The following is a 21,594-nucleotide window of genomic DNA, read 5'->3' on the forward strand; positions in this document are numbered from 1 at the left end:
TGTTAATATAGATCCCTCTCCATTGCACAGTCCGGAAGGGTGTTGTCCGCACCGATTAACACTGCGGCAGGCATCGTAAGCGGCAAAGCGTATCACCGCTCGAGAAGCGGTGAAGAACAGTTGGGGAGAAACTGATCAACACATTAAGTGTACACGCGTTTGATACGCACACTTGTACAACGTCGATGCGCTGACTGCGCTAGTCGCAGACATACAGGTGCTGGTGACCACAACTCCCAAGGTGCTATTTAAAAATTATATAGAGATCACGATAAGCGAACTCATAATCGTAGAACCAAGCTCCTTCTCGTCCCGTTGAATTCATTGAAAACTTTTCCATTGGTTGAGCCATCCGTACTGATTCCTTTTTTCCTTTTATTTGCCTCCCGTTGCGTAGCACTCCTTATCCTACAGTGCGCACCATCGTAACTTGTGACCGTCGGAAAAGGTGAACCTTCAATCCGGTAACTGTACCTCAGCCTTATGTCCTATCTCTGCCTCCGTATGCACGTGGGGGTTGTGAGCCCCCTATTGGTAACGGAGTGTGCGCGATATGTCTGGAACTTACCTCCTACGTCTTACCAAAGGCACAAAGCGGCCATAAACAATCCCCGTCCAACAAAACTTTTTTCACAGGAAATTGGCTCCACAGCACAGCAACCGCCTAAGGCAAGTGACGATGAAAAACACAGCCGCAACGGTGTGAAAACTGTCGATTTTTTCGCCAACGGATTGCCTTCTCGTGCTCATAACTATGAGGAAAAAAGGCCCAGTTGCATGGAGCTAAATTAGGAGCCAACCGCACGATCCGAAGGAGCGAGAAAAGCTTAGAAATACGACGAGAAACACTCATGGACTGGTGTGATGTTCACTTTCTTCATTACCAGAGGCATGAAATGTGTACTAATGAGGGGCAGATAACGCTTGTCATAATAAAATGATTTCTACGTGGAATAGGTACGGTCATGGTGAATCTCGCGTATACCCCCTCATTCCTTTACCTCCATTGAAATTCGCATATATTGCATAGTCAGTGAAGACCCTTCCACAATATCAGCCGTGGGTGTGGTGGTGGACGTATTCCATCATCCACTGTGCCTTGGTACTGCGACAAAGTGGGCAACACCGCGGGTCGTTGGCCAATGAAGCGCGTTGACGTCCTATGCTGTATTTTTTCTTGCGCAGATGTGGTCTCCGGGCTAGTTGCCTTGCCCTCTCCTCCTTCGCCGCTTCCGCTTCGTATTCAAGCCAGCTCTGAGCGACCTCGCCACGTAAAAGCGTGCGCGGTCGGGCCGCATAGACATGAAAACACCGAAGACAGCGGAAGAGAGTCTTTTCGCTACTTTGCACTAGCTTACTTTTAGTTACGGTACGATGCAACAGAAGGCTATGTTCCACTACCTCACGACTGGCTGAACATGGAGACAGGTACTTCGATAGTTTCAGTGCTCCTACTGGAGCCAGCGCGACGTCAACATGTGGCGACACCTCTTTTGTGGTGGGAGCACGCTGATGAGATTGTCGGAATGCGCGCCTCTCTTCCAGCAACCACTTGCTGTCTTTCCGTAGGCGGACGCAGTGTCGACCAGCTTCGTTGAAAATGTTTCGAAGTGCTCTTTGTTGAGTCTCGTAAGACTCAATTGAGAAGAGTTGAGGCGAACTATTGGTGCCGTCGCGCTCATCATTTGCTTGCCGGGCACCCCCCTCTCCATCGGTAGCGCTGCGTGAGTTGGGCAACACAAAGGTCGGTGTTCGACTTGCTGCCATAGCAGCCTTCTTTAATTTCGTTGCACGAGGCGTTGGTACAAGGTACTCGTCGGCGACAGATGACGTTGAGCCCAGCGCCGCCGGTCTCACTGCATCAAACGCACCATTGGAGACCATAGACTCCTCAACAACACCACTGGAGGTTGCTTCTGTCGTGCACGTGTCGCGCACGCGGTCCAGTTCGGCAAGCAGCGGTCCGCGATATGTCATCCGCCCAGGAGCTGGTCGCCGCTGGGGGATCAGGTTCTGGGGAAGCAGCCGTGCAGCCCCCGGAGTTAACGACTTTTGTAACAGTGACGACGAAAGGTGGCGTGGCATTACAAACTACTAACCATCACGTTCATAAATCTGGGGTGAATGAAGATCAAGTGGGAAACAACTTTAAAAACAAAGGGCAACACAATACTAATTATGTGCATATTCTGTTAATTACCATGGCGGACATGTTCTACGGTTATTGCCTAGTCTTGTGGCAAATATTAATCGTCGTTAGTACCTAACCAAAACCTACGCTTATCCCCGACTGACGAGGGGCATGTTACGAATTATCCCTGACCTCTTCCTTTTTATACGCCAGCTCGTTAATTATGTACAACCAGAGGTCTGTTCCCTTTTGCCGCCGATGCGCCCAAATATGACAAGCACCGCCCCCTCCGAAGTGTGACGTTAAGTTACTTCACTTTTCTCTTCGCTACTTTTTCAGTTTTCTTATTTGTTTCTCCATTCGTTCCCTTACTTTTTCCATCCTGCTCAGCCACCGCTGACCTTTTCTTACCCTTATCTGCACTGCTCTTCCGGCTGTCATGCTGCGACTGTCGGACTTCTAACTTCGTCTTGCTGCCCTCCCGCCGGGGCCGCTTTGAACTCTTACCTTCTTTCCCCTCATTTATGTTCGATCTCTTTCTGCGCAGTGCACCGCGAGCCGCGGCCACAATGGCGTCCTTATCCATTACATTATGCACACGGGACGAGACCCCCTTTGTCTCCATAACTTCATTGGTTGCAGTCTCTTCCTCGGACGTGAGCGACCTCAGTGCGGTCGGCAGCAGAGCACCGCGACTAATACGGAGGATATCATCGTGGAGTTTGCTGCAGTGGTTCCGCGGTGCATGCGAAGTAATAGTAATTACACTGATGGAACGAGGGGCAAGACAATCGTAGAAAACCATTGAGCGGTCCCTCGTAGCGGCGCGCACACTCCTTACCACATGAGCCGCCGGCTCTCGTTCAACAAGTTCACTAATATAAATGCGGCTCTTCGCCGCCTCCAGCTCATCTAACCTCCATACTCGCGCTGTCGCCGGAGAATCTGTCGACTCTCCTGCCACTGTCCCTGCACCCGAGATGCCACTCCCAACGCCGTTCGCCCCTGCTGCTTTAACCTTTTCAATGGAAGGAGGTGCGATAAGACGGTCCGTTTGTAGAAGTAGGCATGGGTGCAGGACCATTTGGAAGTCAAAGTCACTGGGATTGGGCGTGAAGACAGCAGCTTCGAGGTGTGACGGAGAATCGTTTTCACTAACCAGGTCAATAAGTACCGAAAGAGCTGCCTTCGCGAGCTGCACAACGCGATGGACGATTAAAGGTCTCGGTGTATGCACTGTGAAAGGACTTTCCAATGGTGCGTAAGGTGTGGCAATGAACATACCTCGTTCTTCACCCATGGAGCGCACAAGTGCTGCTGCTTCAGCCTGCTCTTTGCTGTCCATTGAGTACGGAAGCACAAGTGGCTCTTTCCAGTCATGACAAGCTAGCAGCTGTAGGAAACGCAGGAACCCACTTGCGGGAGTTTTGGGGGGCACGGCCCCCAAATATGCATTAGCAACTAGAAGCTCCACCGCCTCCGGGACAATAAATTCATACAAGAGCATGGCACTCATCCACCGGCTAGCGATGCGTGTGGCTGTGGCGTAGCTACTGTGTCCGAAGGATATTGTGCGGAGAAATTTGGCGTGCTGTGCGCTCCAAAAAAGCTTCCGCTCAATCGTGGATGCTTCAGACTCGCGTCCAAGGGCTCTTAGAAGAGACACTTCACGGTAGTGGGCTATATAGAGTCGGAAGAGATAGCCCTTGAAAATGATATCCACCGAATGAGCTGTGCACGATGACCGTATATGCAACTTCTCAGTTTCTTTGCCGCATGTCTCCCCCTCTCCTTGACGGCTGATATGCTCTTCACGCTCTTTTTTTAACTTTCCTTCTTTCCCTTCGATGGATGTTCCTCCATCAACCTTACCTTCGTCGTCTCCATATTGTTCCTGTAGTACCTTTGAAAGTTGAGCACAAATAGCTCCCTTCATTGTTGCGATAGCTTCTACAGTGTCGGGAATTTTGTTCCTGTCGTCAATTGTCAATACGCCGTGCACTGGCTCGATGGTGGGCGCAACACTGAGTCCGGCAAAACATGGTTGGGTGATGTCATCAGTTGTGTACGTGAGCGCAATGTGGGGACGAACGGGGAACGTTGCAGTGTGACGTTCGCTGGCTGAGACGATATCCAAAGAGGTAATTTTGCACGGCAGTGCAGTGCGTGGGATATCCACCACCATTGTTTCGACGGCTCGGCAGGCGTCCAGAAGTGACTTCTCCACCAGCGGCGCTGTGTCGCGCCACTCTGCGCCAACACGCTCCGCCAAAACACCCTCAAGTCCGTTCAGCAGCACTGCAACACGTGCAGACGCTCCAATGTGCTTCTCTAGAGCAAATTGAACCACACGTCGCACAACTGTTGTAGCTGGAAGCACAATAGCGTGGCTAGCAGCATCATGGTCAAATGTCCACAGTACGCATCGGTAAATTCCACCGTCGGGAAATTGCCGCGTTGATGTTATATCGTTACCCCAGAAGTTGTTGAAGCGGCTGACGGCTTCCGTATCTTCCAATGGTGGGCCACGAGTTAGGCGGTTGCGACCTTCAGCTTCGGTCGCCAGCCGGACAGCGACATGTGCAGCATCGGCACTCCGGCGCCACATTGTTACATAACTCGCACGCACACCTAAGGCCTCACACACAACCAAATAAAGTTTCTGCGTGACTTCCTCCGGTCTTAAATATGCGGCACCCCCCGTTTTCCCGTTCCCTGCAGAATTTGTCTCTGCAAAGTGAGCCTCAAGGCCAGAAACCACGAGACAAACATCCATACTTAATTGCAGTGGCTGAAAGGGAGTTTTCAGTAGCACCTCTGAGGAGCGCTGGTACTGCATTGCATCGTCCGCAGCCTTTTTAACAACCTGTTTTAAGAAGGATGTGGAGGTACGAAATAGCAGGTTCATAGTCTCTCCCTCAAGACGCAGAACGGCCACGTCACTTCGATTACCCAGTGATAAAGCACCCGCAACCTCTTCGTGGTTTTTGCCCTCTCCGTCATTGTTGAGAGTAGCGTAGCTCTCTGTCAATGTCAAACCGCGCGAAAGGTAGACCCATACGGCACGCACAACGTTCTCCTCCGACATGCTTGGTGATACAACACCTTCTTCCACGAGCCGCAATATGACCGCAGAGAGATGAAAGCCACTGAGTGCCTCAGGATGCCCTGAAGTACGGGCCATTATTCCAGTGTGATGTGCCCAGCAGTTGAGGAACACAGCCGCGCGCTGAAGGGAGTTGCTATTGGAAAATAGGTTGTGCAACTTGCGCAGATGAGTAGTCATGAGTGCGTCTTCCAGCACAAGATGACTGTAGTAGGGGTGTTTGCGGATGGCTGCTACGCTGGCGATGCGCCCTGATACAGATATTGGTTGGAAATGCAGATCCACGTGAAATACCTCGCGTCGCGTCGCGTTGCTGCTGTCCCTGAGAAAGACAATACGAATTATGTACTTCTCTTCATTAACCCAGCAGTCACCGAAGGGAACGCGCTGGATATCCCACCGTATATATTTTCGCCTTTGTCTCCCATCTTCCTTAACATCCGAACTACCGTCTCCATTTCTTCCACCTTCACTAGCCCCACCGTTTTTTCCTGTCTCCTCCTGAACCATACGCTTCGCATATTTACGTAGGAACCTCTCTACCTTCAACAGAAACTCATGTCGCCGATCCAGATACAAACCAATCTGAACGTCTTTGAGTGAACACACCTCCTCCGGCACAGTGAGTACGAGATCCGCACCTACGCCACGTTTCAGTTGCGTTTCGTAGAAGGGCGTGGAGTGCACACACGTACGCAGTAGAAAGCTTCCTGCAGCCTGCACGGGGTCGGTTGCATTTTGTCCTATTGGCTCAGAAACGCTATCGAGCGCCTGTGCACCCGTGCACGAAGCGGTGCTGTAGTTGTTCTTCTGGTAGAATTCATTTAAACATGCGTGCAGCTGCCGCAACCGCAGTTCCACATGTCGTATGAGCTCCTCTGACCACTGCAGATGGTATGGCGTAGGGAGCATACAGGCGGCACACTAAAACTAAGAAAGGCTGGTCGCAAACCACAACAATGCAAGATTTGAAAGGGAAGACATGAGTACAAGTGCAGTGGCACGCCAAGATCTAAGTGAAACGAAGGCAACAGCAGTCAAGAAAAAAGGCACTGTTCCACATGCAATAGCTTTGTTCGTTCCCACCTGAAGGACAAAAGTCAACGTTACAAAAAGTGGCGGGTTTATGAACAACACACATATACCCAATAAACTGAGGTTTGTAATTGCATATCGCCTACGATGTTGCCACCGGCTGCGTTCCACCGAATTGCATCGCCTCTTCATAATCGCAACGATACTGCAGTCCCTGCGCAACACGTGACATCTGGAGGCGAGCTACCGCTACGGTCCCGGAAACACCGTCGCACGAACAATAGGAAGGGTTCTAGCAACAACATGTCCTCACGACTTCCACAAAGTTCGAGAACACGCCGATAAGGGCGTCCTTCCTTTTCAAATACTTGGCTACACGCACCGCGCAGTGAACTAAAGCTTCGTGACGTCTTTTCTTGCCCACACCTCCACACGCCCGTCCAGACCTGCTGTGGCAAAGAGCGGACGTTCCGTATCCGACAGCTTCTCAGCAGCACCAGGTCGGGGATTCAGAGCAGTCAAACAACATACAAAATTAATAGTATTTTTGTGACGGCTACGCTCCTCCTCAAACATGTTTACTCTACCGACGCGCGCGTCCCCCTCAAACTTCGCACGGGCTAACTGTTGGGTCGTTACTATCTCCTTTGCATGAGCCACAACCCACTTCCCTGTCATCCTCCACCCCCGTTCTTCCTCGAGTGCGAAAATTACAGGGTAATAATCAAATCCACCACCAACTAGTTGATCCTCGTCAATAAACGCAAGCGCCCTCAGTGGCAGTATCGTCATATTTATTGTGTGTAGTGTTACTGCCTCCTTTCCTCCCTCCACTATTTCGGAATAAACGACATCGAGGACTGATACGCGGCTATCGTGTGTAGACACTGCGAGACGCTGACCCGAGGGCGTCCATGTTACGGCGTGCACCCACGCACTGAATTTCTTCTCAAAGTAAACATAACCAAACGGCCTGCTTTTGGTTGTATCAAGTTTCTTCATATATGTTGAAACGAGTAGTAGGTTACCGTCTGCACCACCTGATGCAAGAAGGGCATCGTCTGAAGGATGCGGGGCTAGCGCGGTGACAGTACTTGTGTGGCCGGTCAACAAACGACATATCCACCACTGTTCACTACACTCAAAGCGTCCAACGGCGATGTTGGCGTCCGCAGACCCTACGTATATCTTGGACCCTGAGAAATTCCACGCACAGCAAGTCAACCCACGTTTCACGCCAACGTCAAGCAACACCATCTGCGGCTTCCACTTCTCCTTACTATCACGGTACCACACGTACGCCATACGATCGTGCGCACACGAAAGAATTTTGCCTGTAGTCCCGTGCCATGCGGTAGCGGACACTGATTGATCGTGCTGTTCCAGGGTAGCTTCAACTCCCCAAGTTGAGCAGTCGCTGATGTCATCGCACCGCACAATAACAAGTTGGTGGTTGTTTGGGGAAAAAATAGCCTCCGAAAAGTCACGGTTGAAGGAGAAAGCAACGACCGGAGCCCCCAAAACGGTGTTTTTTTCTTTTTGAGGTCTCATCGACGGTGCGCACACCGAGCAATCTCTCGGTGAAGCTCGGGTTACACCACCTCCTCTTCTGTTCCTATTACTGCTACCCTCTTCTACGGAGGGAAAGGCGGGTAAGCCCTGAGGAGTTACAGGACCGATACGTAAAAAAAAAACGGGAACAACAGGGGGTGCTGGTATCGATAAGTTGGTCAAAAGCATAAGACAACGGTACAAACCACAGGGGAATAGTGCTAAACTTCGCCACTGCTCTGAGAAGCACATATTGTTACAAAATATATCGATGAGTATAGTCAGACGCGCGACATCGATAGGGCAGGGTCAGTGACTAGGGATTTAACAGATACCACAGGTGGCCGCCAATCCGGGCTAGTTCGGGGGTTGTGATACGAAACACGGCGCAACCCAGCCTTCAGCCCCTGTAAACTGTCACGTGTGCCCTTCTTCGGACTTTGATCAGCGTCACCTCGCTGTAGGAGTTCCTTCTTAACATCCACGACAAACCTTCCACATTTCTCAAAGTTGGTCGAAACGAGAACAATTTGGCATTCTTGTTCAGCATATATTTTTGTAACGTTTTGGATATCCTTTCGAGCGAGATTCAGCGCGAGAGCCGCGCAGCGAGTGAATGTCCTCTTAACACCAATACCATAGCGGTCGCAGTCACGGCTCAGCGCAAGTTCTTCAGCGAGAGAAACCAAATGAATGACGTCCTGGTATTTCTGCAAAAAACGCAACAAGGCGGTGCGACGCGCCTGCTGTATTTGCCGTTTTTCGCCGCCACACTCACAATAAAGAGGGTCTGACAGCAGACGCACTGGGGTTGCCGCTGCTGCGGCGTTCACCCGCCTTCCTCCGCCGCGTTGCAGTGCTACAAGAGAAGAATATGGAATCACCACAGCCGAGTAAAAAGATACAAACGGAAGAAAATATTCTTCAATATTTGCGAGCACATCGGCTGCGAGCACAGCAATCGCAGCACCCTTAGGGACAAATGTGGGGGCTTGTGGGGCCATCGTGGTAAAAGAGTTCATACGTCGTTGCGCCACTCGAAGTAGCGGCCGTATGTACGGTTCCAGTCGTGGGTCAACGCGTGGATCAACGCGCAGTTGCAGCAGTGCCAACTCCAACGCCTCACCATAAGCAGGATAAAGTGAAAGAACTTCCTTTTCCAGTTCCGGAGCAACTTCGCTTGTGCTCAGAGCGGTCCGTTGTGTATTGCATTTTTCCAGTAGAGTCTGTGGAACTGTGTTACCCACACAGGGATATCTCTCGAGCAAGCTTTTAATGGCCATTTCTTGCCAATCAAAAATGGAGAGCACCGTCGAAACTCCGACTGATTCTGCGCCCGCCGCCGCAATAAGATACGCGTAGGTTTGTGGCGTTGGAGCGATGTTGTACTTGGATTGCATGAGCTGTAAAACCTCTTGCGCGTCACGATGCGTAACAGCACAAGCAAGAACTGCGTGGAACGCACTGCGGGTGAGGGGAGCTCCTGCCTCCACTAAAACCTCGAGAGTTGTCCGCGCGTCGGAACCATACCCTGCACGGGCGTACGCCAGCAGCAAATTAGTATATACCGCTGGTGTGAGTCCCCCCACTCCACACTGTTGCCGTGCCTCATGGTAAAACCCAAAGCCCATCGTCGGCTCCTGAGCACTTGCGCAGCACGCGATGAGGGCTGCATACGTGTCTGGAGTTGGATCAAATCCCCCATCCCGGAGCTGGCGGTAGAGCGCGAGAGCGACCTCCAAACGGCGGGGGTTTTCTGATGCCCTACCTGCCGCTTCGATGAGAGCTGTGTACAGATCGACAGAAACGGGGACAACACGCGCAGCTTCGCTTTTTACAAGAAGCTCCTGCGTCATCGCAAAATCCGCTGTGTTACCACTGCAGCGGGCAAGAGCAACCAACGCAGCGGTAACATCATCTGCGGTAATGACAAAAGTGCCACATTCAGCATGCTGCATGAAGCGTTGAAACAACGAGTGAGCAATATCGAACTTCCGTGTTTGCGCACAGCTCGTAATGGCCATGATGTGGTCTTCCGCACTCACAGCTATCAGGTGCTGCCGCAATTCCCCCTCCACACTTTCAACGACATTGTCTAACGCAAATGTTGTCTCTTCCACCACTGCTTTATGCACCCTTTGATGCGACGTACCTTTAGCTTTCCTTTCCCAGCCACCTTCCCGAATCACTTGACGATTTAATTTTTTTTCGATATGGTTATTTAAATCACTGAGAGCGATTATCTCTTCTAGGCATTCCACTGCAAGCGCGTACGCACCTGTTAAGCCGCAAACCACCAATAACGCCCTTCGTATTTCAACTGTTACAACGTCGGGGAGTGTCCACTTTAATAAATTTCCATTGTTTTCACCACAAGTGTACAAAGAGTTGTGCTGCTCCTCGGTGGTAGCACTCCAGTGACGCAGTCGCTGAGCCAACATCTCCACTTCACGCAACTCCCTTTGTAGTTCCCTCTCGCTGAGTACATCACCCAATGCAGATGCAGCCTCCGTTGCGTCCTTCAACATGCCGATCGCGCGACGCAGCACAGCCCGAACGTCCAATACGTCGGAGAGGGACCTTGTCACACGATCAAGAACCTTTAACGCATCGTTTTGATCTTCACAACTTTGAACAACGTAACCCCCTTCTCCCGGATTTTCTGCAAGTTGGGACTTCAGCCGGCCGACTTCATCGAGAAGGTCAGCGAGGACACGCAGGGGGTGAGGGGCACATGGCGCTGACATGAGAGCTACAAGACTCTCGAAATGCCCGTGCTGCACACGATAGAGATATGCTAAGGGAGAGGTGATACCTGTAGTAGAGCGACCACGCTCTCCGGGTACGCCATAGTTTAAAGAGCTCTTGTTTTCTGCGATCCTTGTAGTTTCTTTGATACTCGATGCAACATCCCGAGTCACGTTTTTAGGTTGTTTATGCGAACCGGACAACGGCTCAAGGGACTGGTCAAATACAGCAGGAAAATAACGGTGCTTGCGGGACAGAAGAAAAGCCTTTGTTGCAGTTACATCAAATGACTTTCCCCTCCTAAGAAGAGTCAGTGTCATGACTCACCGATTCAGTGTCTTGGGTACCATTTACAGCACCGATACATAAGCAGAATTGAAGAAGCACAAGGAGAGAAGACACAGCAATTCCACTGAAAACACGAAAAGAAGGGGCATATGCAGAGGCGGATTAATAACGTGTTTGTACCTGAGAAAATTAGTTTAGAAGATATGTAAGAAAAGAGGCTGCACGCACTTGAACACACACGAGTCAGTTATTGGGTCCTGCGCATGCTCAAACACTGTCTGAAGTAAGAAGCGACTCGGCCACTTACTGCTCACCTCGAAGACTACCTGAACTCTTTGATGCACGCGTATACATATATTTGTATCTTGTGTTATTTAGGGTTACTTGTCATCCTTCCCACAATCAGAGTAAGTTCGCTAACAAGGGCATCAGCACCTCTCCCCAGTTCTCATCCCACGTTCCGGGCTCGTTTTGTGCCACCTGCCTTCTTTTTTCCAGTAAGGGTCCATTGGTCAGGATCAACTGCTTCCACATAACTTGCCCTAGCTCTTCAGCATTGCTGAAAAACCAACCTCGTTTGTCATCTAGTAGTTCATGAAGTGATTTGTAACGTAGGGCTACAACAGGAAGACCGGAGCCCAGCATGTCCACTGCTTTCATTGGCAGGTCCAGACCACTCGATGAGTTGTGCATACATAGTCCCACATCTGCTGCACCAAGCGCCATAGCATAATGCTTATACGACTGCATGTACATCGTTGTGACTACCACGAGTGAAGACAAGTGAGCTTCAGCGACAGCCATTTCAAACCGCTTGCGAGCTACACCCTTTCCTGTCACAAGGAGCCATACGGACTTCGACGCAGTTGGTTTGCTATCCTTACCCTGAGAGCACTCCTGAAGTTTTTCATCGACCTGTTTTAAAGCCTCCACCACCATCGTATAGTCATCGTCTGGTGTCCAACTTGTGGAAGCGACTATGAAGATGCCACGACTGTCAGTCGCAGCTGTAGATTGTAACACCCAATCTGGCGGCAGTGAACACCCTATCACTTCCTCACCATCTTGGGAATGTGCACTCATGACGGGGCGAATCACCTCCTGCACGAAACGACTTCTTGGCACGAGACCAAAAAAAGATGGAGCACAGTCGTACATAACCCAGACGTCATCAACACGATTCGCCACCTTTGACTGCTTGCTGACATCTAACAAAGCCCTACGCATTGCTTTGCTAACTGTAATGTTGCGATCACCGAAGCACAAATTACATTCAAGTAAGCGATACAACCACACCGCTACTGCCGGGCGCCCATCACTTCGCAGAACTGTGTAACCGAAGTTATGCCAGTCCACCACGAGAGCCGGGGACAGGACGAATTTCGGGCAGGAGTTGGAATTTGTGGGGCCCTTCTTCGTAGGATTCTTCTCCACAGGTAGCTGCCGCTGACGTTGCAATTTTATACCCTCAGTGATCTCCTTGAGGGCGGTGCTTAACCACGAGCCTGTTAAAATGATACAGTAATAAGTTACGGCGTTGGCAACAAACGCACATGGTTGTACAATGTACTTCACCACCGGCACGAAGGGCACTGCAGGGGGCGATTGCATAAGAATAAGATCCACTAACATCAACTGCCCACGACTATTTACAAACATCATTGACGCGCGGACGAGGACCCAAGTGAACACCACAGCACAAGCGCATGCACGGTAAAATGTAGATGCCAACCAGTGCAACTTTGGATGTGGGAACAAGATACGAAACCACAAGGGTGGAGTTATCGGAGGAATCAGATATGCCGTTTCGACGACACATTCGAACTTTTCTACGCTAGAATCGTCATAGGAGCCGTCTATATTTTTCTTTTTCTCCCTCAACTTGAGTTCTTCACTTAGACGATTCCCCATGTCGAAGCCAACCAACACTACCTCCTGAAACATGCCACATTTCGCCAAACTTAAGGCATGGTACTGCATCCGAGGTGATCTGGCGAAGTCACCGCCAACAACAACTACCACGCGGCGCAACACAGCCTTGCTATTCCGGTGTTGTGCACCCGTGGCCTTATCACCTCGGCTCTCTATCTCTGCGATATGTTCACGCGCTTGTTTCCATTTCTTGCGACCCGACTCAGCCCGTACCACCAATGACACGGTTATAGAAAACCAAATAGCAAGAAAACAAAACGTAGGAAATGATATTGTCCACACAAGATCATCGTAGCTAAACATCCCTGGGTGATCTAAACTTTCCCTTGGGGAGAAACTTCATAAAATCCACAAATTCCGTGGAGGGTAAGAGTGAGGCAGGGGGCGGTAACATTTTGAGGGTTAAGAGCGTGCCACAGCAATGAAGTATGTAAACGTGCCCCCAAACCGTAAGGGCAGTGTCGGTGGTACGCAAACATAAACGAAAAACACAGGGCGACGAGCGGTTAACCGCTTTCAAGGTGTTCCACGACGCCCTGGTAACGCCCTCACGGCATCACCGCCCACCAGTTTCTGCCTTCAAACACCTATTCCAACGATAACCCTTCTTCAGATACCGCAACTTGATCAATAACGACAGGCATCACTGGTTTGTCGTCTCCGTTCCTCTCCACCTGCGACACGGAGAGCACAACTGACTTTCCAGCGGTGACAAACCCAAAAACTGTGTGTTTTCCGTTTAGCCACGGTGTAGCTTCACCTAAAGTGATAAAAAATTGTGATTCGTTTGTATTCGGTCCGCGGTTTGCCATACACAGCCACTGCACCCTTGGGTAAGAAAAGAAATCCATTGCGTCAACGCCTTCGTCCTCGAATGGCTCACCGAACGAGCTCAGTCCCCCGGTGCCATCACCATGTGGACACCCACCCTGTATCATGAAACCCGGTACAACTCGATGGAAGGTGAGAGTGTTGTAGAACCCACGCCTTGACAGTGTGGAAAAATTGGTTACTGCTTTCGGGGCGAATTGAGGCATAAGGCGTACTGTTATTGTACCGAACGTACGGACAGATATGGTAGCACCAACACAAATATCGGTCCACGACACAACCCGAGTTGAAGCGGCGGAGATAATACTTTGAACTCGCCGCTCCTCCACTTCACCGTCAAATCCACAGCTATTCTCGCTTGCTTTGCTATGTTCCACCTCCGAAGTTGTTCTTTCTTCCTCATCCCTCGGAGCCAAAACTTGGAGAGAGGACTGCAACTGCAGCAAATCATCACAGTCGAAATCCCGTTTCGCACGCAGCGTAGACAGGAGAAGTGCGCGCTGCCTCTCGTTTCCCGTGTCATCTTCTGTATTTTTATCTGTGTTGGGAATGCCAACAGCGCTTTGCATGACGAAATCGGTTAGGGAGATTTCGTATTTTGTGTACAGCAGAAGGGCATTTCCTCCCAGGGATGTTGTACAAATCGTCGGGTCATCAGCATAAGAGTTATGCTCCTCCGTAAAGCCAGCCGAGGGCGTTGCACAGCTTGCCGCTTCAAAAAGTCGCTTAATGTCTTCCTTCGAAAGCGCACAACCAACCGGAGACTGTGCGACGAGGTTCTTCAGAGCTTGACTAGCGGGGACACACAACCTCAGTAACTTAAGGGGGGCAGCAAAACATCTAAATTCTCCACAGGCCATCTGCGAAAAGGAATTTATGATCCCCATGGGCATGCTGTCACCACGAACATCAACTTCCGATTCTCCAATTGAACACGGAAGTTTCTCGATGTAGAAACTTGACTTCAGAGCCCCCGCTTCCTTCGCCGAAGGAGCTGCACGAAACGTCGCAATACGTCGACCACCCACACATTCCCTGGACGGCTCTGGCACCACAGTTATTTCTGGGACAAAAATCCACACGCCACGGGGCGAGGAGTTAAAACTATCCTTGATAACTGCATTAAACACGAAACCTCGCAGGTTGCTTTTCGCCTCTTGTAGAGTACACAGCTCACCAAGTTGAGGACAAGGCACTTCACTCGTTTCACTGCTGCAAAGGCATACTCCGCTAGCAAACTCGAAGAGATGCAGGAGGACGCAAACAGCGCCCCGACGCAGGGAAGCACTAGACACCGTGAAATAGTTTCCGGTTGGTGAAAAATCAACACTAAGTGGTATGATCACCTTCCCTGTTTTCGCGGCACATGTGACTTCACGCACCAAGGCAAAAAAACCCGTCTTTTGTCGTCTCTCGAATGTGATCCATTGCCTGACTTTCAGTGGATCTGCTGCACTGCGCGATGGGAAGCCCCCAACAACCCGGAGAGAAAGGATTGTTCTTCCTTCATCGTTCAGATGCTCAACAATTCGCGCGTAGTCCACGATTCCCTCCTCGTCAACAAGGACAATCAATCCACTCGGAAGATGCTGCTGGCAACAGACTATCAAATTTGCACAACTCAACGCCACAGTAGGAATGGGCTGGCCTTCCTTTGTGAAATCAGAGCCGCAGAGACGTGACGACTTCTCGACCCCGCACGGAATGAAGACAACACCGTTGGTATCATCGTCTCGTTTCGCGAAGAAGGCAATGTACGGTTGATAATCGTGATGAAACAAAAACGGTCGTGGGGTGAATGACTCTTTCCACGGTTGCGTAGCAGAAGGGTGGCACCGACGGGCGGCATTAAACTGAAGTGAAAACCGCCCTTCGAGCGCCATGAGTGGGCCATTCACACGAGATACCTCGACGTTTACACTGATATTCCCAGTATCATCAGCAGCATGCGGAGTGACGCAGACGAATAAAATACATGAGTTTACCGGGTCCGGCAGGACAAAGTGAAGGCCTGCATTAGTGACCTCCTCTGATTCCACGCTTTTGGGGAAAAACTTTCTGTACTCTCCCGTGAAGAAAACGCCACGGGGAAGCTTACGCCAAGCACGCACCACTCCTACTGCGTCAACGGTTACAATCAGCGCACCGTTATCATCTGCTAATGTGGCAATGTCCTGCACAGGACTTCCATGCCGGTAGCTTCGTTCATACAAGAAGGAGCAAGGGTATCCCTCCGCGCTCAGCATATCCATGGTGCTTTGCTGCTTCTTGCATTTGCTCACCCCTTCTTGTACATCATCGCTGGTATCAATAGGTTCATCATTTAGATCGCTGGGCCCCAGTGAACGAGGTCGTTTCCCACGCACACTCTCTTCTCCAGCACGCGTAGGTTCAGCGCTATCAGCTTCGGAGGTGTTCACAAGCAGCACAGGAATAGTCGGGAGGAAATCTTCCTCCTCGTCTTCGCTGTTTTCATTGCTCGACCGATGTGCCTGCATCTGCCACGTCCGTTTCGCTCTTTCTCTGTCCACCCACCGCCGCACCCCGCTTTTATCCTCACGGTGGCAGAGCGGCCCAACTACTAGTCTTCGTCAAAGAAAAGAATGGAGAAAGTCCTTGCATTCTGTGCCATACGAGAAGCAATCTCGAATATGTCACCCCGCTACGGGTGATACATCAGCTAGTACGCACATTTTTGAGACCCCAGGGAACGTAAAAAGTTCGACGCAGTACAAGGCGAAATGACAGCGGTGGGATGCAACTGAAAACACGTCCGACTACTCCAGAAGTGGAAAACGGAGAATGGAACATGACCCAATAGCAGCAGAAAAGGAGTTTGGGACACAGTCCTACAATGGGACAAAAAGAATTGCAGAAAGGAAGGGAATAGCCAGCCTAGAAGGGGGTGACGAACGAAAACTTTTCAGATGCAACCCTCGCTGCCCTCGTATTCGTTATTTTCCCTTCACCAAAAAGGAGGTACACATCACAGAGAGGATTGCTGCACCATCTTTCCATCAAAACCCCAACCAACGAAAAAAAAGTTTGCGGTATTTACCTTCCATAGTTTCAAACACGTTCGCACCAGAGTCCACACTTGTTAGGTTCGCCAATAATGTACACTGTACCTACCACCTTTTTTTAAATCTCATGAACATTTCCCCAAATATACCAGCGTATGCTTCTGTTCGTTTTTATATTGGCTACGCTATGTAACCAAATGCGGATAAGGTAACAATATTCACCTTCTTTCCCTCGCCACTCTACAGCAACACGACGGTTACCACGTTAATGTGTGATGCTGAAAACCTTTCGTGTTGGTAATTGAAGCCACCACTGGTAGGCACCTAACCCCCGTAAGAGAAAACACCCGAAAGAGGAACAATATTTATTTCCTTCAAACAACTCAGAACTCACTAGCGAAAGCCGCTCGACGGCAAACAAGATAAAAAAGGTAGAAAAAGGTGTTTCCATTCAGGCTGGGATAGTAGATGAGATGACGTGTCGGCACCGAAATGAACTTTAGCTCATCGTGTTGCTGCCCGACAACTGAATCACGCACGACCTATCCTCTTAGCAGGTCCTTATTCTCCCTCCGCTTGTGTTTCCATATGTACTTTCTGTTACACCTATTTTACGTGAACGCTTTCACCCAGTCAAAGGAGTATCCAAATGCCTCCATCCTCAGAGAGAAATTACGTCGACTGTTTGCACAAACCATGTAGTGTAATGTGCAAATTTTCCCAATCGTGGCTTGTAAATACACCACGAGAGGAAACTCAAAATCCAGCGGCTAAAATTAGAGTGAGGCGCCCAATTGGGCCTTTCGCTAACTGTACGTAGTCTTCGCACGTCCATGCCTGACGCAAGCCCGGAAACACTGTATGACAGAGATACTGCGACGCCGCGCGCCACTGCTCCCTGACGTGAGGTACGGATGGCGTCGACTCGTTGACGCTGGGTAACTTTCTTTCTTGACCGCTCTGCTCGCTTCATGGCTTTCTTACTCACTTTTTGGGCTCGGTTTGAGGTGACCATTTCACTGCTGCCCTCAGGACTGTCCTTCAATTCATCAAACCCCTCCTCCACGTTTTCCCCGTCCATGTCTGAGTTTGTAGACGCATCGCTATTGTCTCCACCCTCCTGTTCTTCAAAAATGAGCATGAAATGTGTGCAAGCGGAAGGTGTGTATTCAGGGAGATCACTTCCCAGTGCGCCCACAAGTGTCTCTTGCATTGCACCATGCGGATACGATCCAGGTTTTGTGATGCTTGCCTCATCTGCTGCAGTTGGGATCTCACGACTCGCCCCCCGAGGATCAAAGAGGGGAATGTCCCACGCCCAACAGTGTGACGCTTCCTTACTCAACCGAGTAACGCTGCCCACGCCACCATGGTCAACTAAAACCAGCTGACAGCGGCGGTTTGGAAGTTCGATACGGATGCTAACAGCATGTACTGTGTCGCGGACTATCAGATCAAAATGCAGACGCTTACGCCCTGGCGTTTCATCAGTCTGCAAGTAGCAGTCTCGTATGGTGGCGCTAGGGGAGAGACCAGGTCTCACTTTGCCTTCATACCGCAGAACAGACTCATCGCTTACGCAAGGAGGTGTGAAGCACACATTCCCACACGACAATAGTTCCCAGTAATCAACCATACCGTGCACATTATCGACTACGATATCTGGTAGCCCATCCCGTCTTTTACTTCCCGACGAGGGAACGACGTTACAATAAGTTCCTACATCATTTATATGCAACACGCGATGTCGAGAAGGAACGTGTGAAGAAAGGGAGAGCGTACCACCCTTTATGTTGGCGGAGAGCTTCATGCTAAGACGGTAGCTACGCATTAAGTATGTCTCGCACAAAATCTCCCCTTTAAGTGCGACCTGATCACCAATCTCTTGCCGGCATTGCCCATCGGACATGTGAACTACCTCGCTGATGCTTAGTGTGATCTCATTTTTGAAAAAAGAAAGTACACCACGATAGGCCACATATCCAATCGCTGCAGCAACTACGACCTTGGCTACGGAGCGAGAGCTCATCATTACCCAACTGTGCTTCACTTTCCGGTTAAGAAGAGAAGAGATGTCAACAGTTTAGATTATAAGTTGGGAAGCGTAGAGAGATGGAATGAACTTACAATCACAGCAATATACATGAAGTGCAGGAAGCTATCAGTGTGGTGCGGGGAGTAAAAGGGTGCCAAGCATGAAATGCCAGTAACATAAAACTGCACATACTATATTCCCGCGAAGATGAAGGGGATGAGTTCAAACCAACATAAAAAAAACACCCCTTCAGGGAAAGGCCGAAGAATGGAAATGTAAGCCGAAGGTAGCAGGTGACAGCACAAACCCTGGCCCATGCAGCATGACAGCTTCCACAAGCATTCGGCGATCTGCGCGTAGCACACAAGGATAAATCTGTCATCTCTCACTAGACGAAAGAGGTGATGACCGCGAGGCCCCGGTAGATAACTGTAGTAGTACTTCTAAATCGAATTGCATAATATTTCCATTGTTCGGGTGTACTATAACTCTCATGGGAAGCGAAAAGCCGAAACCAAAAATGACCTCTGCAAAGTGGGAGAGGAATGGTAAAGTCATTTTTTTTAAAAAAAGAGAAACAACTCACATCTTTGACGTGTAGTTGTGATACATTCTACTTTCTGAGGAAGTGGGTGCTCTGTTGAATACTTCCCGTAACTTTTCCCAGTACACCTGTGCGATTGTTGACACGGCGCCTCCGTAGCCCCTTGAAGTTATTTCCTGCAACATAGATGATGTGTGTCCTGTCAACGTCGTCACAAAATTCCGGAGATCTCTATTGAGCACAATGAAAGGAAATCCCTCACACTGTTCATTTGCCATACACCATACATGCGAAAGAAGTTCCCCCAACTTTGGCTGTAGAGGTCTACACCGGTTGCGGATGAAACTATCGATCACTTCGGTGGCCAACATATTTGTCCTGCATTCCACATTGATCCAAGGCTGATGCCGGCCGAGGAAGTTCATTGCTGCATTCGACAGCTTCTCCCCAACCACTTGCTTACTATTCTCAACGATTTCACTCACGTGGCTCCCAATAAGGGATTTGCTCTGCTCATTGCTTGCTCCGTTAAGAATAAGTGCAGCAACCTCCTGGCACTCTTTTGAAACACCGCTGATCAAAACGTTTGACCTCGACACCTGTGCCGGCATTGAATCGATTCCACCTTTGGCACTATAATACGAACCTTGGCGGGACCACCGCGAGGGAATTTGGGCGTCAGCTCTGCCAGTGGACGACGGCACTGCCTCTTGCAACGGGATAACATCATCGCACAGTGGGTTAGCACACACCACGTAGGCATATGCAGCAACAAAAAGCTCTGCAACAGAAACAACAGAGCAAGGATGTGTGGCGTAGTAGTGCCGGGCAAACCTCTCATAACGTGCCAACCCCGTATTCATTCGTTTCAACAACTTATTGCGACCCTTCGACCTCCTTGACGAACCGAGAGGAAGTTTCACACGGTCCTTTTGATATCGTTGGAGCAAAGGATTCCCTCTCTCCAACACATCGACATACCCATCTTCCTCGCATTCACCTCTTATGAACCTGAGTAGCGGCTCCCTGAGCTCCGATAGTACAAACTGCATATACTCCAACCACATGCTTTTTTGCGCAGCGCGAGTTCCGAGCGGCGTTCCGGAGCCGGTTCCCGGTAGCACACCAAACCAGTGCTCACTATTTGGCAGGTACAATTCAACACAGAGAGAGAAGGCTGCCAGAGGTTCGGCAACTACTGTGTTGGTCTCCACAGACTTCACATAAAAGGGATACCTGTCGCGTAGAGTGTGGTTGGCTGAAATGGGTTGAAGCTCCGCTTCGCACGGGATACAATACGCGCGGCACAACCACAGAAAGGCAATCGCTGCCGGGTCGTCGTAGCAGCCACGCAGGTAGAAACCATTCTTCGGCGTGATCGATTTCATCGAGGTTTTCTTACTTGCTGCCTCTACAACGGCAGCCCTGGCGTTTGCTGTGCGAAGCACAGCATCCATTACAGGAAGCATCGAGGGTGCGGGATAAAGTTTAAGCAAGTAAAAGAACTCCGAACAAAAGGTTTCAGCGGCAACCTGGAGAGATATTGTCCCACGCAAACCAACCCACGTTTTGTAGTAAAGACATTTTGTGAATTCATACCACCGCGGCTTTGTCAGCGGCACAATCTGACCGTCAACAGACATGGTCAGAGCATTAGGAGCCCGACCCACTTGGTTCTCTCCCATACTGCTCTGTTGTGCAGATCCTTCAATGCATTCATCAGGGGCGTCACCAAACAGCGCCTGGTTCCGCAGCGCCCAGAGGTGGGCTCTTTGAGAAACAGTCATTAGGGGATAAACATCGCGGCAAAATACCTTTCCCACCATGACCTTGGCAATTTCCAAGACAAGCACATTTAAGCACTCGTTAGATGAGTTGGGGAGGGATGGCGCCTTCATTCATATGATTGTCTAAAACTTTTACGGAGTACACTGGAAATATTACAGAATGCAAATGAAAATATAAAGGAAAGCGGGAGGAAGCAAAAAAAAAAAACGGGCAGGGCAAACTATTGTTTTATCATTGCTCTTGACAGGAAGTACCATGGACCAAATAGCCGTACCAACACCATACAAACATGGGGAAGTGGAAATAGAGCACATTCGTCTACACGTGCGCTCTTTCAGTGCCTTTACTTGCTGAAAAACACCCTACAAGAACAAAAAAGGGAGGATTACGTCTGCATTTAGTCAGAAACGACTAGCTTTGCGATACATAACTTCGTGTTCGACAGATGAGACGAGAATTGGTGGAGAGAGGTTTGTTACACTTTCATAAGGGGGAGTCCGTCGAAATACGAGTAGATAACACCCACATACAACATAAATAAATAAATATATATATGTTAGCCTCCTCCGCAAACATACGTAC

At 49.9% G+C, this 21,594-nt stretch overlaps 8 protein-coding genes across 8 annotated transcripts, besides 1 other annotated feature; all 8 read right to left on the reverse strand.

Moving 5' to 3' along the window:
- Window positions 1-1,053: 1,053 nt before the first annotated feature.
- Window positions 1,054-2,085, reverse strand: Tb10.389.0290 (hypothetical protein, conserved; the record flags this gene model as incomplete). Its single annotated transcript, XM_822709.1, has 1 exon — window positions 1,054-2,085. The coding sequence occupies one exon, from the start codon at window positions 2,083-2,085 to the stop codon at window positions 1,054-1,056; it is 1,032 nt and encodes a 343-aa protein (XP_827802.1).
- A 353-nt stretch (window positions 2,086-2,438) lies between these two features.
- Tb10.389.0280 (hypothetical protein, conserved) lies at window positions 2,439-6,149 on the reverse strand (the record flags this gene model as incomplete). Its single annotated transcript, XM_822710.1, has 1 exon — window positions 2,439-6,149. One exon carries the CDS (start codon window positions 6,147-6,149, stop codon window positions 2,439-2,441), a length of 3,711 nt encoding a protein of 1,236 aa, XP_827803.1.
- A 516-nt stretch (window positions 6,150-6,665) lies between these two features.
- Window positions 6,666-8,075, reverse strand: Tb10.389.0270 (actin related protein 2/3 complex, putative; the record flags this gene model as incomplete). Its single annotated transcript, XM_822711.1, has 1 exon — window positions 6,666-8,075. The coding sequence occupies one exon, from the start codon at window positions 8,073-8,075 to the stop codon at window positions 6,666-6,668; it is 1,410 nt and encodes a 469-aa protein (XP_827804.1).
- Window positions 8,076-8,104: 29 nt separating this feature from the next.
- Window positions 8,105-10,891, reverse strand: Tb10.389.0260 (hypothetical protein, conserved; the record flags this gene model as incomplete). Its single annotated transcript, XM_822712.1, has 1 exon — window positions 8,105-10,891. One exon carries the CDS (start codon window positions 10,889-10,891, stop codon window positions 8,105-8,107), a length of 2,787 nt encoding a protein of 928 aa, XP_827805.1.
- A 370-nt stretch (window positions 10,892-11,261) lies between these two features.
- On the reverse strand, window positions 11,262-13,094 carry Tb10.389.0250 (glycosyl transferase; the record flags this gene model as incomplete). Its single annotated transcript, XM_822713.1, has 1 exon — window positions 11,262-13,094. One exon carries the CDS (start codon window positions 13,092-13,094, stop codon window positions 11,262-11,264), a length of 1,833 nt encoding a protein of 610 aa, XP_827806.1.
- A 284-nt stretch (window positions 13,095-13,378) lies between these two features.
- Tb10.389.0240 (cyclophilin type peptidyl-prolyl cis-trans isomerase, putative) lies at window positions 13,379-16,120 on the reverse strand (the record flags this gene model as incomplete). Its single annotated transcript, XM_822714.1, has 1 exon — window positions 13,379-16,120. The coding sequence occupies one exon, from the start codon at window positions 16,118-16,120 to the stop codon at window positions 13,379-13,381; it is 2,742 nt and encodes a 913-aa protein (XP_827807.1).
- Window positions 16,121-17,306: 1,186 nt separating this feature from the next.
- On the reverse strand, window positions 17,307-18,677 carry Tb10.389.0220 (hypothetical protein, conserved; the record flags this gene model as incomplete). The annotated part of the gene is made up of 1 exon (XM_822715.1): window positions 17,307-18,677. The coding sequence occupies one exon, from the start codon at window positions 18,675-18,677 to the stop codon at window positions 17,307-17,309; it is 1,371 nt and encodes a 456-aa protein (XP_827808.1).
- Window positions 18,678-19,262: 585 nt separating this feature from the next.
- Window positions 19,263-21,050, reverse strand: Tb10.389.0210 (hypothetical protein, conserved; the record flags this gene model as incomplete). The annotated part of the gene is made up of 1 exon (XM_822716.1): window positions 19,263-21,050. One exon carries the CDS (start codon window positions 21,048-21,050, stop codon window positions 19,263-19,265), a length of 1,788 nt encoding a protein of 595 aa, XP_827809.1.
- A 495-nt stretch (window positions 21,051-21,545) lies between these two features.
- Window positions 21,546-21,567: a sequence feature (AT_rich).
- The last annotated feature ends 27 nt before the right edge of the window (window positions 21,568-21,594 follow it).

Source organism: Trypanosoma brucei, chromosome 10, assembly GCF_000002445.2.
Source record: "Trypanosoma brucei brucei TREU927 chromosome 10, whole genome shotgun sequence".
NCBI lineage: Eukaryota > Euglenozoa > Kinetoplastea > Trypanosomatida > Trypanosomatidae > Trypanosoma > Trypanosoma brucei.